The following is an 18,863-nucleotide window of genomic DNA, read 5'->3' as shown; positions in this document are numbered from 1 at the left end:
CTACCTGAAGGGATGTTTGCTTTTAAGCCAAGTCCATTTTATTTGTATAGCCACAAATTTATCTCAGGGGGGCTTTACAATCTGTGCAACATGGGACACCCTCTGTCCTAAGAGGGATTAGACAGTAGTACAATTACAGTAAGAGAAGGACAGTGTTAAGTAAATAAAATACATAATATAACATCATATATAAATATTAAGGGTAATAACTTTAAGATTTTCAGGGAAAATATAACGTGTGAAATGAAGACTGAATGAGATCAAAGATGCTAAGGTTTAAATTCAACTAACCGTGTAAATGACTGAATTACACTGTGTTGAGTCCTGGCAACATTTGCATTGAGTTATGATGCACGTGTAAATGATTCCACTGACTGGACACCCCAGCCAGTAAGCACCAATTAGAGTTTTGATCGGTTGATTTGAAAAGCATTTGTTCTCAGAATCATTTTTCCAAGCAGGATGTAATTCAAGGCCGAGCATTCTAATTCCCGAGATTTTTCTTTTCGACCAGTCCTTTCCTCGTTTGTCTTTGTCTTTTCCGCCTGCTTCCGCTCTTCTATCCTTATCTCCCCATTATTAGCCTCTCATCCCCTCATCTCCTCCACCCCTTCTCTCTGCATTTTCTCACTCATCCGCGTATTCATCCCTCCAGTAAACCCATCCTACAGTCTGAATTATCATTCAGCCCTGTTCCCCCATTCATCCCCATCATTTACTTTTCTGTATCAATCACTGTCACCTTCACCTTCCACTCACTGTTGTTCAAATGTCTCCCATCTCCACCCTCCCTCTCTTCTACCATATACCTTCATCTCTGCCTCCATCTCTGGTGCGCACACAGCGGATGGCGGCGGCCCACTCAGTCCTCTCAGGGAGCAGAAGGTTTGTCCACTCCCACTCAGGCTTTGCGTCATGGAACACAGAGAAATAGAGACAGAGGAGAGAGAACAGATGGGAGGAGGACACACTGGCTGCCTGTTTTATAACATTACTCCTAACAACGCTGTGGTCATCAGTATGACTATGTAAAGTAGCACGCTATCGTAGACTCATCAAGCAGGCCTATATATAGGACTGAGCGGAATATAGCGGAGCAGGAACTGACACTTTTGGTGTGAAAAGGAAATTGTGTCCCACACAAAGGTTAAAAGGTTTCTGCAGTACGATCCAAGGTGCTTTATTAGAATTCTACCCTTTTTAGAGAACACACTGACACAATCATACAATACTGCTTGTTTCATACACATAATGATTTTAACAAGCATCAGGAACCTTTGAATTTTTAAGTATTTATATTTATTGTTTTTTGATTGGATCCAACTATTCAGACCGTAAGCGTACCCTCAAAGACCTGTTGCCTATGTGGAAATCCAATCTGAGGGCTTCACTATCACAAGATTGGCGTAACCATAGCGACCTGATGCACATCAGTGCATGACATCATGACTGACACAGTCATTCCCATTTACGCAAGTGGAAAGACAATTCAGACCTTTCGGCTATTATTGTTGTTGCCTGTACCAGCTCCTACCTACGACTTTAAACAAGCATTGCATAAGATTCTGTTTGCAAATGAAGATTATAAAAACATTTTATAAATGGCACAGAGTACTGGTGACACAGCACGTTCAAATGCAAATGCTGTTTACTGGATTTACACAAGAACAAAACAGAAATTAGATTTGTAGCGCCGTGTAAACAAGAGATTAGATCTTCTCATTGCAAGACGAACATGAGCAGTGAAATCTGGGTCACGCTGAAAGCAAAAATCCACCCTGGGAGAGAATTCCCAATGATCTTGGACAGCTGGATTAAGATATACAAACGGAGACATGTTGCTTCCAAAGCTCCAGAGAGAGGGGAGACCAGTGTGCGATGTGATCACGCAGCATTTTCTGGAACAGCCTCAGTGATAATGAATTAGAGACAGAATGTGAGGACATGCTGACAGTACCCAGGGTGGTTTTGTGGGTAAGTGAGAGTGTCTTTTGGTTCAGTGCTGCAAGGTAAGTAAAGATGTGGGTGTAAAAGCATAATGAAACATTCTAGAAGTCCACAAAATCAACCACCTACAACTTGTCAGAGGCGCAGATCCACACTTTAGCTTGATTTCAGCATCATGAGAGCTGTTAAATTAACTGATTAAGATTTTGAGCATTAAATGTGTGATTATATTCAACTGTGTTTTTTTTCCCCCCTCTAACAAGAACACCAGTGGACTTTCTGTAAAATAAAATATGGAAACAATCAATCCATGAAGGTGTACAATCTTGAGCATCTAACAACACCAGTCTGTACATAAAGTTTGTACTAATTGATAATTGAGCTGTTAAGTTTAGCATGGCATTTAGAGAGCCATGTGTTTCTGCTCTTCTGTTTTAGAATTTATAACTTTTTTTGTGGGATTTCGCCCCACATGTGGTGGGAATTGGTAAGAATATACTTATTAAGATATAGTTAAAAAATACCGCTCTCATGTCTGTACGCTAAATATGAAGCTGCAGCCAGCAGCCGGTTAGCTTAGCTTGGCACGATGATGGGGAAACAGCTAGCTTGGCCCTGTCCAAAGGTAACAAAATCTGGAGTCTTGTTGTCACCATGAGGTTGCCAGGCCAGTGGACGTAGCGGAAGGCACTGCTCAGTTACTCACATAACCCCTATAAAACCGCAACTTTAAAAAAACAACAACTTTGTACTAGATGAAACATATCAATCAATGAGCTTTAGATGGTAGATGGATTTTGTTAACTTTGGACAGAGCCAAGAGCTGTTTCCTGTCTTTGTGCTAATCTATGCTAACAGGCTGCTGTAGCTTCATATTTACTGTACTGGGGAATCAGTGTTCCCATCTAACCCAATTTTTATTCTAAAGACTCCTTTATGGACATTTTGGTCGATTGGCACTTTGGTCCAGAGCAAAATATCATGAAAACTACGGGAAGGTTGCCATGAAATTTGTAGGGGATTTTTTTGGTCCTCCGAGGATAATTCAAACTATTTTGGTGATCCCATTAAAGAATTCTTCTTCAGTGCATAACTTTACGTAACTTGACATGGACTCTGGACTTTGGTTCATGACAAGTTATGTCACAGTGACACTGGCTACTGTAGATTATTATAGGAGCTTTTCATGATTATCCATGGTTCCCAATACCACAGTCCAAATCCATGGGAACCACCCTGCAGCTCGAGTAGAGGAGGAGATGTCCCCTGACAAATCAACATTGTTTCCCCCCGGTGATTTCATTTTCCAGCAGGGCATCAAGTTAATGTGACTTTATCTGTCTGGAGGCTTCTGAGTCACAACAAGGCTGTGCCGAACTGAAAGCTTTAATCAATAACAACATTCTGCACAAAGGTGTGTCACGACAGCTGTCCGAGGTGCTGCTCCTGGGGCCACCAGGGATGTGGGAGCCGTCTACAACCATCATAGATCTGCTGACGGGCTGCTGCTAACAAATAACGGAACGCAATCTTCGCTGATGCCGGGATTTGCAGTTATTAAAACTTATTATTATCACTATTGTGCCATTTCTGGCCACTGGCCTGATATTTTCATATTGTCTGTACTGCCTCTGTGCTGATATCAGCGGTGCTGTCGCCAGCCTACAGATTCGAACAGCATACATGTTTTCCATAGAACGATTCCCTAAGATTTCGGTGAACCCCGACCTTGAGCATCTCATTTTGGTCAAGATTTTCTCTTGATCAACAATTAATGGGCTACTCTAGTAATTTAGGAGGGCTCTTCCATGAAGTAAATAATGGTCCAAATCAAAGCAGCAGAGGCCAAGATATGCTGACGTGTAGTCTCTAGTTGTCATGGTTCGGGTTCGGCTCTCCCTCATCCCTAGTGCATCCAGCCGTTCTCCCCCTTCCCTTGTGTTTCCTGTTTGTCCCCTGTTGGTTTCTGTCTGTATCGGTGTGTGTGTGTGTGTGTGTGTGTGTGTGTGTGAGATCTGGTCTAGGCATAGCCTTCATTCCCCTCTCCTGCACACCTGCAACCAACTACCAATCAAGCCTTGCCGCCAAGCCTACGATCCATCCAATCAACCAGCTCCAGCGGTATATAACCCCGGCCCTCCTCTCCAGTCTTTGCCAGATTGTCAGTTAACCTAAGTGGTACTGACATGCAGGTTGTTGGCCTGTTGCGTCTTTGTGTCTTTGAACATCTTCAAGCCACTCTGCTGTCTGTGTGTGAAATAAACTTTTTAGACTTTGAGTCCTGCTTTTGGGTCCTGAGCTTTCTTAAAACACTACACTAGTATGGGTCAAGTTCCAAAAATGCTGGATCCTACATTTCCCATAATGCAACGGAGTAGTGTCTTTACCCCTACTGCTTCCTAAATGCTCATTTCTTTTAAACCTGGAGGTGTTCCAGAGGTGTTTTCCTTCTTTCTCTCGCCTCAAGCCCAAACTGAAATAACCCTGATGACATCACCAGGGTTATTTTTTTTTCAAACTGTGAAAAGCTCCCTTCAGAGCCACAGAAGATATTATACGACTGTTTTCACAAGCTGAGTAGTACTCCCTGTGACCAGTAAACAGAGCTGCATGTGTGAAATCGGTGAAGTGCCCTTTTAGTAGATGACAAGGTGCTGCATCATGGAAACGAATGGCCTAATTTCCATGAAATGTGCAGTATATTCATAATCCCCTCCACTCCACTTAAAGACAAGACAAATCAAAGTCTAATGAATGTTGATCTTGTTAGGAGCTTTCATAGTGTGGGATGTAATGAAGATTGTACTGTGAGGTTTATTTAGTCTTTTAGTTTTGTTTAGATTTTTTTTGTTGTTGTTGTATTGTATATGTTTCATACCATAAAACAATCCCTCAGATGTCTCCATTATGTGCACTCCGATGTTAACGTGAAGGCAGGGCATTCCTCCCTTGCTTTGAAGTTCATACCTTCCCTGCACCACATACTCTGAAAATAAATAAACTACACATCATTTGCTATAGATGATAAAGATGCGGATGTTGTGAGGTGAAGGGATAAAAACACAGGGATGAAATCACCTTTTGTCATGTATTTCCTTTTATATAATAACTAATAGGGCATCGAGCTGATGCAAGAGGGGGAGTTGTGAACCAGTGTTTGGTGCCTCTGACTGTGTGTGTGTGTGTGTGAGTCATAGTGTCACCTACTGCGATCGGGTTGGTAGGTCAAAAGAACAGCAAACTGTTGTTGTGACAGCTAATAATATGTGAGCTCAGGCTTGTGTGGAGGAGGTGTTCTGTGTCTTTGTGTGTGTGTGTGTGTGTGTGTGTGTGTGTGTGTGTGTGTGTATACGTGCGAGTGTGCTGTGAGGCACATGCTGCTTACAAATATTAATAATAATCAGCCAGTGGACGCAATCAACATTAGGAAACATGCACAGCGAGTGCTTTGGTTGTTAATTAAATTAGACTTGGCTCAACACACCTTAAGCTAAAGTACTGATTAGCTTAAAGCTGCACTAATAAATATTTTTATATTAACAATGGATCAAATGGCTATGTGTTAAGCTGGAGACATACTTGCTTTTTAACCATGCGTTTTCACATAGACAACCGGCTGCGTCGTGAATGGAATTGTTCACATACTTGCCTATGTACTGTGCGTGTGCATCTTTCTGAGGACGTGCACAGCAGACGCTCCGTAGTTAAAGGCAAGAATATCTCCGGCTTAATGGGAACGGTGTCACTTCTAGTGACAAACCTATAGAGCTTTATCATCCGATTCTGCAGTTCCTCTCAGTTTTACAGAGGATTTTAACATCTTTCCGCTCATTGTTTTGGTTTTATGGCCTGCAACTTTACTGTTTTGGTTCAGTCTCACTGCTCTCATCAACGGCAGCTGCAGACAGCGATTTTCCACAAAAAAGCTCTGATAAATCTACTACATGCCCAGCACTAAATGGCAAACACACAAAGTAAGAGACTGGCTGGTGAAAATAGTGGAGCATTTAGCTGCTAAAGAGCTAAATGGTCAGGAGTTGGTGGAGACCAAAACAGAGCTAGAAGGAGCAGAGCAGAATAGTGTTCTGTCTGCATCGAGATTTGTCAAGTCATCCGAAACATGAATGCTAACGTCGCTCTGTCTGCTGGATGTTTAAAAAGACAACTGTTTGCTAATGTGTTTGCGATCAACTTTTACAAGGTCAACGCTGTGTTTACAGCTTGTTCTGCTGGCCCAAAGTGGCCAAAAGAATAAATGAATGAATGAAAACGTATACAAAATGTTGAGGTCATAAAAATGTAAAAGATCAACTAAATATTAGTTTCTAGCCTGAAGATAATCATTGACAAGAAGTTATAGTTTACCCCAATTCAACTTTTTATTGATCAATCATAGGTTGTTTTCTTCGGCTTCATAGACAGAAGAACAGAAAGTTGATTATTCTCTTTGGGGGTTTTTCCTTCTGGAAAACAGTAAAAAGAAACATGTAACTGACCGAGTAAATATATGAGTGAGCAAGGGTGACAGTCTGAGCAAGTGGAATATATGTGAATAAGTGTTTGAGGGAGCGAGTAAGCAAGCGAGTGATTGAGTGAACAAGCGAAAATGTTGAGGGTTAAAATTTTAATTTATTAAGGTCAAAAGCGCTGAGCAGGGACAATACTAATTTGACGATTAAAGAAAAAGACCACAACCAACTATGCGTTAGTTGGTCTCTCAGTGCTTTCCATTGTCCCTGCTCTCAGCCACGAGCCCAGGCGTTCCTACTAAAGACTTACAACAGGACACAAATATGTAGTTTCATATTTAGAAAAGGCTTAGTAATTTCCTAAAACAGCGGGTCACTGTAGTTTTTAAAGACAGTTACTCAAAAAGGTGTAAATACTGCATTCGTGGGGGACTATTTTAAGCTGTGGATCAATACTCATTTGATGGGCTGGTGAGCATTTACAGCTCCAGGACTGATATACAACAGTGTGGCTCATTGATGTGTTTTTGATCATATAAGGAATAGAGGTTCATGGCACAGAGGAATAAGCTCAAAAGAATAGAATATCATCAGTCTTTAATCCTTTAATCACTGTACATGTCAAGATGTTTCCTCCAGTTGGGTTTTAGTAGATTGGGAGGTCTTTAAATCATGATCATAGGATAATTTGCAACATTGTTTGATTAACAAGTGACCATATCACTGCAGGTGCCATATCTTTTTTACATTTAAAGCCTAAAAGCAGAAAAATTTAAAATAGGTAGACAGTGTTGGGAAGTAACCATGGCTTATTTTGAAGGTGCAGTCTTACAGGATAATACTTCAAAGCATCTATTAAGCTCACAGTTCTGGCCTCAAAACTTACAAATCTGTCCTAGCGAGATTTTTGATTGATTTTTTTCAATTGTTTTCTTGATAATAAACTGCCCAATTCACACAAGACACCGAACCATACCTGTTCACTTATTGTAAGCCGCTTTGGATTACAACCTGAGCTCAAGTGTCTAAAATAGAAATGAGTGTCTAAGGGATACAGAAGCTGGGAAATAATAAGTTGTTAACGAAAAAGAAAGACCGTGTGAGATAGAGTGCAGAGTATAAGTGCGATGAAGTGGGAGAAGGAAAGAGTAGCTAACGTCCGGAGTGGCTGTGGAGAGTGCTGAGTGGGTGGGGTGGTGGAGGAGGAGGAGAAACGCTGAAGCTGGAGCTGGTGGTCTCAGCCTGCTTCTCAGAATTATCCCTTAGTGACGCAAGCTCCTCCACTCACATCCTGACAGCTGCTCCCTGCCTGGTTACAGCGCTCCTCGGCCTGTCCAATAACATTCATGCTCATTTCCGCTTTAATGCATGGTTTTCCCCCACTGGGTTTACCGATACAGCTCCATTTAGGCTCATTAGTACATGTTCACTTGCTGCTTTTTGTTTTCATTTAATCTATGCACTAGTGGGACCTTTGTGTGGCATACACACTGGATCTCCTTTTTTTTTTTAATGAAGAGAAGCTGTAAAGGAAAATAAGCCATTATTCTTACTCCACTCAGGCATTGTTGTTCCTGAGTGATGGCATACAGACCAAAATACACCGGATGCTCGAGAGACAGTTGAAGGGCCTTCAGTGATTTCAGAGATATGCCACCCCCTGATTTCATAATGGTTCTCATAATTCTCTTTTCAGGAGTTCCTCAATAAAACATCTGTTTTAGGGCTGTATGGCATACGCTAAAAGTGACAATGACAGTCTGTAAAAACTGATGTCAGTGAAATTGGGCCTTAAAATGATAATACTGACCAAAGAATATAATAACTGGGCCAACTTTTTTGAAAGCAGACTGATATTTTGTGGGCTAAACATTTTTAAATTTGACTGTTTTTAAGTAAGCAAGACTACGAGTCTACAGCCATGCTAGCAGCTTTGTGAGGCTGCAGCTCAGTGGTGCTTTAGGCTAAATGCTAAATTCAGCATGCTAACATGATCACGTGGCATTGCTAAGACAATGACATGCTGATGTTTAGCAGGTGTACTCTTTACCATGGTCACCATCTTAGTTTTGTATGTTAGTGTGTAAGTCAGGGGATCACCAAAATCACATGGGTTCATCCTCTGGGGACCTTGAATATCTGAACAAAATTTCATGTAGCAATCCATCCAAAAGTTGTTGAGATATTTCAGTCTGGACCAAAGTGGTGGGCTGAGTGACTAACCGACCAACATTGCCAACCCTAAATGCTGCAAGCATGGACAAAACTGAATAAATTAAAAAGAGATTTTATATTCTCCACCAGAATTACATACCTGGCTGTGTAGAGAAGGCTTTGAAACAACATTTAGACATCATGTACAGTAATGAGATAAAAAAAATTTACAGGAAGTATTATTGAACAGTAAAAGGAATCAATCGAGTAATACCTTTTGTGATTTTTTTTTAAATCTACAGAAATTTGTACAGAGTTTGGTGGGTAAGGTTCCAATGGGGGAATTTGGACTCACCTCAGTATTTCTAAAATCCTGGCTACGGCCCTGAGACACAATAAAATGTTTGTACCTTTTTAGTATAGTGACAAACTAAAAGTAGTTTCGGTTTTAAAAAAATATGGAAAACAAGTAAGTATTTACTCACGTATTGTACTTCAGTACAATTCTGATATAAGTATTTATACTTTACTTGAGTATTTTCATTTTATGCTACTTTATACTACTTCATTACATTTCAGAGGGAAATATTGTAAAATAATAATAATAAAAGCCTTTGACTAAGGTTTTGGGACATTCCAGAGTGGATCTTTTTCCTTACAGTCCATTCATGAAATCTGAGTTGCTTCCCCGAGGCCAGAGACATGATGACCAGCAACAACGAGTAACATTGTAATCTTTTTCCATTATGGCTTTAATTATTTTGTTTATTCATGGGACTAAATCTAAATTAATTAAGTTGAAGTGGAATAAGTTGAAGTTGACAAAACAAAAATAGCTTCAGTACGCGGAGTGAGATATATGTGCATCATTGTTTTAGAAGAAAGTAACAGTTGTGGACAGATTTTGATAGGAATTGACAAAGCCCGCTTTGAGACATTCTGTTAGATATCAAAAGGAACATGACCACATCCACCACAACTGAATTTGACAATCCCATCTTGGTGAGGCATTCTTAACAGATGCTTATTTGCTCTCATGGCAACCGTCAATGGCTTACCGCAAAAGTGCAAGAAACATGTACTGCACTGGAAGAACTCAGTGCCCCTCTGCCCAGCGGAGACAGATGAGGTTTGTTTAGACGGTGTAGGATAAAAATGGAGATGCTCGATAATCTATTCAACAGGTATAACTGGCTGTGCAATCAATCATCACAGTGGTCTTCTTTATGCTCTCAGCCCAGACCTTAAGTGTCTTTAAAACACACACACACAACCAAAGTGGCTATGTTCAAAAACTATTCTACTCATCATGGGCCTAAGCTAGATTTTCTTCATCATGGGCCTGAGATTTTCCGCCGTCACACCAGTCACTCATTTCAGTGTCTCACTTGGCCTACACTGGTTCTTTTGAGATCATATTAAAGAATAATTAAGAATGTATTAAATTCACCTAAAATCTACTACGTTGTACTGTACATCCAGATAGCAGGAAATTCTACACTACTTTGGAGTGAGAAAAATTTGAGTTGGGGATGAGTAACAGGACCTTGTACTGACCTTTCTGAAAAGGAGATTGCCATGAATAAACACAAAATTGTTGCTGAATATGATGCCCTGTCAAGTGACTAATTCAATATCCCTCTCACAGGATGACTGAGCTCTTCAATCAGACCACTGATCGTGGTTTTAAGGGTTGGTGAATTAATTCCCAGGGCAAAACTATCTCTACAGTATATCCCCTAAGCCCATCTCAGACATCCAAGAAAAGACGATACCCAACTTTGCCTGTTTAGTTACAGTTCAACATGCAATATGCCGATGTGGAAGATAGGCCTACTTCATGTGCTGATGATGTCTTGATGCTATGGGAACAATACATCACTTCATTTCCGTGGTTTCATGACTATTTCGCCTGAATTTTAAGACACCTAAAATTCACACTGCATTCCGCCGAGACCCTTACTTGTACTTCTGGATGTGACAGTTCCATATTTCTCCACTTACCCATATGCCTACTGTATCCCTAATGACGGAAGTGGATATGTGCACGTAGCTGAAGTCCAGCTACTCTTACAAACAGCCAACTTTTCAGTCACACCTGAGAATATCTGAATTTACTGCAGAAATAAGTGATGAATGCATTCTGTGAAAAAAGGAGCTTGTTTGGTGCAGCGGGCAGGAAAAAATAACAGGCAAAGAAAAAAACAAGGCTATATGGTCCATCTTTATCCACAACTGCTACCATCTAGTTCTACCTGTCTTCACCCAACATACTATTGTACTTTAAAATTCCTGGTTGAAACTGTCCCAACGTACGGTATATATCAGCAGACAGAATAACTTGACAACATGATGATGGATTTCCTGATGAAATCCAGAATCACTGCTCACAAACATCCCATCATTACCACATCTAGCAATCTTCAGGGAATTACTTTGGTCATACCTGATTCACTTTCCTATTTCATTAAGATTATTTCCCTGTTTGCTTTTTGTGCTTTTTGTCTTTCTTTACAGCCTGGTCATGTTGTGTCTTTGACTCGGCTCATATGTATTGTACAGTTTTTTAGTCATTACTGATTTCCCCCCGTTCTGGTTGGCCCCTAAATCACTTAGGCCTGTCATTTATTTTGCTCTATACTTGCAGTTTTGTCTTTCCTTAATGACAATTGTCTAATAAAAGCTTTCTCATGCCAGTATCATGTTGTTAATAATATCTGGTTAATAATGTGTAGAATCTATTTCTTAATATAAACCTGGCCATTTGTGTGTGTTGCTGAATATATCACAGCTCTGAAAAGGTTAGGAATGAATTTAGTAGGTTTTGATTTGTGTCTCAAGTGCACACAATGCTGATAAACTGAACTACACCTTTAAGGGAACCCGGAAGTTGTTTAAACCGGATGTACTGACTTCTCAATGTGACTTACCCTGGCTAACACTGTGATGGTTTGATACTATCTTCGGGTAGTAGTTTAAAGTCTACAAAATGTTTCTTACCACCGTAAATTGTAAGTATTTCAATCATTGTATTTAATTATTAACGAGACGGACACATGCATATGCCGGGCTGTCTCAAACGTAGCTAAAGTAACTGCTAGCTCCAACTAAGTTGTGCTAGCTGTTCATTCTCCGGTGTTAGTCAACATTAGCTTAACGTGACATTGTCAATAACTTCGCTTCTACCTACTTGTGTTTTAACTATTGGTATTTTTGTGGCGCTTTCAACGTTAAGTGTTGTGAGTTTCAGATGTTGTCACGCTTAGCTTTTATTGTTGTGTATTTAGCGGTTGGCTGGAGCTAGTAGCTAAATAACTGTTTGCCTGTTTACTTGTTTCACGTAACGTTAAATACATTCATACATATTACTTTTAAAAACATTTTCTAATCATTAAGCGTGTTAAGAGGCCCGATTCTAATACACATCATCTGCTCTTTTTCAATTCTCAGTGGCCAAGGCGAAATCAAAGTAAGTGGAAGCCACTGCACTGATTAAAATAATAGGGTTTGTCCGTTGTATCATTAGTGGTTATGGCTCTAGCAAAAAATACCAAATGCTCTGTACAGACAGAACTGCAGTCACTGTAATGTTCGCTAATGTTATTTTCAATTAGGACCATCCTGGTGCAGATGGTGAGCGCTGCAGGGACAGGCTACTTCTTCAACACAAAGAGGAACCGTCTCAGAGACAAACTGGTGCTGCGCAAACATGATCCGTTTGGTAAGATATGACTGACCAGATGTTTATGCTCTGCAGATGTAACATGCACGCAAAACCCCTTTTTATTAAGCAGCACTCTGTACCAGGTTGTTAATGTCTCAGAAGAAGAGGAAAGTCTCAGAACAAGCCATTCAGTGGCTGTTTCAGTCCAGATAATTTAAAATAAATCAGTCGCTGGGACAAAAACCTCCATGAACCTTAAAGGTAGACTTACTTCTGGTGAGTCTAGTTTGGTGACATGAGTAATAGTATAATTAAATTGTAACAGAAAACAAGTTGACATTGGAAATGTCTGCATTCAGGCTGTTTGTTTGTTTTTTATTATAGCATTATGCCAAAACTGCTGTATGTATTTATTCATGTGTTGTAGATTGTAACAGGTTCTGTAGGGGAAACCACTAAAGTAGATAACTACATGTGATAATCTTCATGGTGTATATAAGAACTTTAAATTAATGACAAATGTCACAAGTCACTACTATGGGCCATGAATCTGGTCAGACCGGGGTATAATAGTATTTTAACTGGCATATTACAGCACAGAAGTGTCTGTATATGTATTTGTTCTAACCTCATAGGATCCCAGTTCGCATGTCATAATGCACTGTAATGTATTATATTTCTGATAACAATGTCTCATCAGAAATGCTTATTGGGGGTTTATGTGTATATATGTAAATATATTGATCCCAGCGCTAAATATATTACCTGCCGCTTGATATGAATATTGGGAGTTGCTTGTTAGAAGTAAGAAAATTGTTGGCAGCAATTCCAGTAAATTACCGTTTTACCAACAGGGACCAGGACAGTTAACTTGCTAAATCATATCAGCTACAAGCTCAAGCTCTTATTGTGCCACCCATTCTCCTTAATAATATGTAATCTTTGAGTTGTTTATATGAAAAAGTTTATTTTCATATAAACTTTCTTTTTATATCATCCAGACCCTGCGACTTCTATTTAAAATCTGCTTTCTGTCTTTGCAGTGAACAAGCACGTCCTATTCTTTGAGAAGAGGAAGATCAAGTCGATTTAACAATGCACAAAAAAATATATGGACAACATAAACCTGCTAGGTTTAAACAGACAATTTTTTTATTTGCGATGGATTATCCCAAGGTGTTTTGTCCGTTAACCTTTCTGTTTGGCTGGCTGACGTGTTTTCAGAGGATTTCTTCTTGGATCTGTTAAAAGGCCTCTAGTCTCTCCACTGCACCAGTTCAGCATGATGAAAACCCCGACCGAGATTCAAGAAAGTCTTGATTACCACCAGTTTAAACAAGACACTGCTCCTCATGTAAAAGTGATAAAAGTGTTATTTATTGGGGCCACCACAGCTGTCTCGATCTAAAGCTGTTAAGTCATGGAATAACATGTTATGGTGCTATTAAGCAGTTCTATACAGTATCATTGATTACGAGTCAGTCAAGTGTTGTACAAGTTTATATTTAAACCGGGTACCTGTAATTAAACCATTTGTGAAATATGATCTATTTGGGGTAATTAAATAAATTAAGTCAATGATGTGCCGTACAAGCAAAGTGTTAAGGTGCTTGTCAATAATTAAACAGTTTAAAACAATTGAGATTAAACGAGTTTTACAAAAAGGAATACTTGTCTATTGTAAGTAGGTTTGTCATCACATCACGATCCATTTAACGTACATTGACAGGTAAATTGAATTCATGTTCAGCTTTATATTAAAATAACATTGGGTAGCAGCTCATTTCACAAGACAGTTGTGTTCGTCAATAAAAACCATTCCAGGCTTGGTCCATTTACACCGGTGTGTGCTTGCTGATTTGCTGCTCTCAGAACAGTTCAGCTGCTAGGTCCTTTCTGAAGGGGTAAGACGTCTGCGTGCCGACAGCCTGCACACTCACTGCTGCCACCTCATTGGCTCTGCGGACCATCTCCTCCAGAGGTATTATGGGATATTGAGCCATGTAAAATGCCAGTGCTCCGATAAAGCTGTCTCCAGCACCCTGGGTAGAAACAATATTACAACAGTGCTTTATTAAATTTCATGTGTGGTTCGAACCGTTCCACTGTGTAATTCTACGGCCACGTGCCCCACTCACGGAATCAGATAATCTGGGTAGCCTGCAAGCAGTGTAAAAGGACAAACAGTGAATCCACCTAAAGGTGATATGATTTAACGTCTTGACTATTTTTAAAATGTTTCATACTGTATTTTAAAGAGTATAGGAACACTAGGTAAATATGAAAAGATGGGAAGGTACGTTTTTCAATTCAATAAACTGTCAACAGTAGGGGGTGCTGCGGCATTTGTCAGCAGTTTTCTAGGTCTTGTGATGCTGCCTGCAGTCTCAACTACTTTTAAATTAATTACTCAAGTGTTACCTTGCCTGAAAGTGTGTCTCAGTCAGCTCTTTCAGAGAAACGTCTGTATTATGGGCATTAATCATAGTCACATACACCTTCTCATAATGTCAGCAGAATGATAAACTAGATGTAATAAGCTCGTGAAATATCTTAAATAAGGAATGATTGTTACATGGCATCCTTTAATATTTACAAAAGCAGAATATTTTTCATTGAACTACAAGGACAGACCAAAAGTGTTAAATGCATTATCTGTTCAAATGATGAATGGATTTGAAAAAAGACGGCTACCCATGACATTATACTGTATCTCTCTCCCCCCCCCCCCCAAAATGAACCATTATTTGGATTTGGATTGGGTTTTTTCTGAAACAACTCTCTAATCAAAACCTGGAAGCAAACAAAAAACAAACCCATTGAGGTTACAGTTCAAAATCAGCTGAATAGCACATGGCTGCTTTAGTCACTCAACAGTGGCTTCACCATAACTGCCAACAGCTCTGGTTTTGGCTATCTTTGAACAGATAAATCATCCATTTTCCCCTCATCTATTGATAGAGATGGAATGTGCTGTCTACGCCCTGGAGGGGGTTGGCTTGAACAAGATGCCGAGGGAGTTGTTGGGGGGGGGGCTCGCTGATGGGAAAAGGCACTTTGGTATGTGGTGACACGCTCATGTTTAACCACAAATGCCCCCCACCCCCACCGACGCTGGTTCTCACAAGCCCATTCCATTACTCATCAGTGCGGCTCTCAAAAGAGTTTATTGCACTCTCTCTTCTGAGCAAGTTTGTAACAACCCCCCAAACACCTCTCACCCTCCAGCCTCAAAGTAAGCCTTTTGTCAGGGGGAAGGTTTGTCGGTTGCGCTGGGATGATTCAGTGACATGGTGCAAAAAACAAAAACCCTAACCGTGACCCCGGCCGGGGAGAGAGAACCATGCCTTGTGATCGACGGAGCACTAGAAACACAGAGGGCCAATCAGGGTCCATGGTAGAAGGGGCAGCTGGAGGGCACAGCCCAGACAACATGGATTTTGTCACGAGCACCTAAAGCATTCTTTGATCAACCAGATACAAGCAATGCAGGAAAAAAAAAAAAAAAAAGTGCTCTGATTTGACATTTGAAAGACCGTTATTGCACCCCACCCCGGTGCATGCCACTGGTGAGATGCTGGAAAGAGTGAGATCAGAGCCGAAACATTTCACAGGCCTGGTGGATTTCCATGTTTAAAGCCATGGTGTGTTTATGTCTCCTGTCTGGTAGCTGGGCTGCACTACAATAAGACTTTGGGGAAGCAGTCCCACTGGTTTGGCTCTGGCCTGTCTCCCAGTTCACACTTTGATGTTGAAGTGATGATGCTTGGGAACCGAAACATTTCGGTCTTTATAGTCATGGATATATAACAATATTTTTGCACATGCCCCTTCATTTTTCTTTTACGTTTTGAATCACCTGTTGACAGTCGACTGCTCTATGGCCAAATCCCTGCAAAGCAACCACCTTTGTCTAGTCACACTACAATAGGGTGGGGCTGAAACCGCTTTCTGAAAGCTAATACTAGTATTAAGGGCTAAACTTGCTAATAGTCAGTATTTTTGTGCTGACAGTTTTGACAAATCTCGTCTTACAAACAGAATAAAATAGTAACAGTTAAGCTCAGAATTGTATTCTTTTGGACCAAAAACATCAATAAAAAAGAAAAAAGATTTGTATTCTTTTCAAGGTGGAAGAAACCCCATAGACAGTATTTACTTTTAGACATTGAATTTTATACAAATTAAATTTCTTGAGAGTGAGAATCTATTCAAATGACTTGAGGTCACTAATATCAGTGCCTGAATTTGGCCCGTACTATGAAGGCAAAAAAAAAAAAAAAAGGCTTTGAATCTTAGATTTGAATCTTATAAGCAACTGATTACCTCATTCATAACTTTAATCCCTACTAATGTTGAAATTTAAATACCATTGAATTTGTATGTTGTCTGAATTCCCCTCTTTTGCAATTTCCCTCTATGGAAATTTCAAGTTGTGCAATTTCAAATGCTTGGAAACCTTCAAGTATGTTTTCTTAGGGTTCATAAACTCAGATAGAATATTCAAGTGTCCAGTTTTCCAAAAACTATATTCACATGGACTCAAGTGGTCATTTTTTTGGATCTAAAAATTCATTAAAGTCAAAACATCGAATTGCTTAAACGGGATTGGTTAAAGTCGTACCAACGTTTTAATGAGAAATTCAAATTTGAACATGTGAGCTACAGAGGATAATCGATTTAGCCTGAATGGAATTGATTAGACCTTTTGTCCTATTAAGTTACATTTTGTCTTATGATCCAAGACAGTGGACACTGAATTTATGGCCTGAAAAAAGTGAAATTACCGTGTGGAAATTTTTAAGAGGGGCAAATCTGAACTCGTGAATTAATAGTTTGGCTTTTGGATTTCCTATGTCATTTTCTCATAAGCCGCATCTAAATAAGTAGTGACGACGCAAGACTTCACTCTTCCAGTCGAATCTTTAGGTCACTTGACTGTACGAGCCACCATCCGACCTCTCTCTCCGTCCAACTAGCGTCTCCTGCCCTGAGACTGGCGTGCGACGCGACTGGATCTAGTGAATGAAGCTCAACGAGGCTGACAAGCGCTACCCCTCCCCCTCAGCCCCGCCACCGTTGCCCTCGACACAGTTTGGTGAAGGTTAGATCTGAAGGCCTGTCAATCAAGTGACACAAGTGCTCGCCGCGGATGAGCCTTGATGCTCTTACTGGTCGGCTCTGTCCGCCATGTCTTGACCCTCCGGTCCGTCCCCTCTGCCTGCTCTCCTCTGGTACTCAGACTGAAGTTGGAAATTAGGATGGCAGATGTGTCTCAGAGAGGCTTACCAAATTACAGAGTATGGTGCGCAAGTTCTCTACAGTTTGACGTGTTTGTAGTGTGACACTGAAATAAAAGCATGCAATAAAAGTGGTTGCTATGGCTGGTAGCTCCTTCACACTTGCTACATTTTTTTTGTTTTAAATTGTTTTTTTTTCCCCCCACGGCTTTATTGCTGAAACATCGAACAGAATGATGTCTGGTTGGATGTGAGTGTTTACATGATGATGGTGCTTGGTGCTCAGACGCAGGCAGAGTGGACGGACACTGTTTCCAGATGTCGAACATTTTATGTGAAGATGGAAACCGTATTATTATCTTCACTATCTTGTTGCTGCTGCCTTGCATTCCACCAGACACAAATTCAAAAAATGCACTGAATTATTTCCTGGGTGTATACGTGTATGTATATATGTGAATAACTGTAAGATATATATATATATTTATATAGTATGTGTAGCATGAAGGGACTACTAACTTTATTCCGTTGTACAACCTTGTGTTGTATAATCATAAATAAATGACTTTGTACCTTGATCAGAGAGCCAGTGATGTTTTTTGTTTTGTGTCAGTTAAACTACTTCCATAAATCTCCCTGGAACTTTAATAGCATCGGTTCAGTTTAATTCAATCTATCAAAAGTGTATTTTTTCCTCATTTAGGATAGATTAAAATATAATTACGTTAGAATGAGTCATCTTGGGTCGATTTAACACAACAGTGACAAACCTATAGTCATTGAAAGCTTTCCATTTGCTGTTACAAACACTTTTGTATCTGGTATGCTTTCATTGACAAACCTCCAGGGAAGTGACCTTTTTAAATGCTTCTGACAGCAGCATGAGTGGTGTGTGTTTAGAATAAATAGAAGAAAAACTAAAAAGTTAACACAAGCAGCAATAACCGCCATGGCTGTACAGACAAACAAAGGAGCGCATACATAAACTCAGAAGTCCATCAACAGAGAATCCAAGGACAAAGACAACAGTAGCGCCCACACGCTTTGATTGACAAGTGATCTTTGTAAAGTGCAATGCAGAAACACCACAGCACTGAGTGCCAAGCACCAAAAACAGACCAAAAAAAACAACAACTAAAAAACCCAGAACCTATAGAAAATGCAGATTTCAGAAAGGGCTCCACACTGCATATCTTCCATGTTACAGAGTCTGCTGCGCCCACTGAACCTTTCGAGCCTCCAGAACCTGTGACTGTATTCCTCACCCAGAGGCCTCCTGCGATCTTGATTCCCATCCTGGTATGACAGATGGAGCTATGTGCCGTTAACTCCTGAAGCCTACAGCCTCTGTCAATGAAAGGCACCCTGGGGAGAGCAAAGACCAACTGA

General features: G+C 40.2%; 2 protein-coding genes across 5 annotated transcripts in view; one reads left to right on the top strand and one right to left on the bottom strand.

Annotated features, from left to right (window-relative positions):
- Positions 1–11,439: 11,439 nt before the first annotated feature.
- mrpl33 (mitochondrial ribosomal protein L33) lies at positions 11,440–14,072 on the top strand. The gene is made up of 4 exons (XM_044165935.1): positions 11,440–11,581; positions 12,021–12,039; positions 12,185–12,291; positions 13,278–14,072. The coding sequence occupies exons 1-4, from the start codon at positions 11,560–11,562 to the stop codon at positions 13,325–13,327; spliced, it is 198 nt and encodes a 65-aa protein (XP_044021870.1). The 5' UTR covers positions 11,440–11,559; the 3' UTR covers positions 13,328–14,072.
- The window catches only part of rbks (ribokinase), a 41,272-nt gene continuing 35,998 nt past the window's right edge, over positions 13,590–18,863 (bottom strand). For all 4 annotated transcript variants that reach the window (XM_044165932.1, XM_044165934.1, XM_044165931.1 and 1 more), the window contains one exon: positions 13,590–14,276. In XM_044165932.1, the coding sequence (XP_044021867.1) occupies positions 14,103–14,276 (174 nt within the window). In that variant the 3' untranslated portion in view covers positions 13,590–14,102. The remainder of the gene's footprint in view (positions 14,277–18,863) is intronic.

Source organism: Siniperca chuatsi, linkage group LG15 (assembly GCF_020085105.1).
Source record: "Siniperca chuatsi isolate FFG_IHB_CAS linkage group LG15, ASM2008510v1, whole genome shotgun sequence".
In the NCBI taxonomy this organism is placed as follows: domain Eukaryota; kingdom Metazoa; phylum Chordata; class Actinopteri; order Centrarchiformes; family Sinipercidae; genus Siniperca; species Siniperca chuatsi.
Note: the sequence above shows the minus strand (reverse complement) of the source record. Positions and strands in the feature narration are given on the sequence as shown.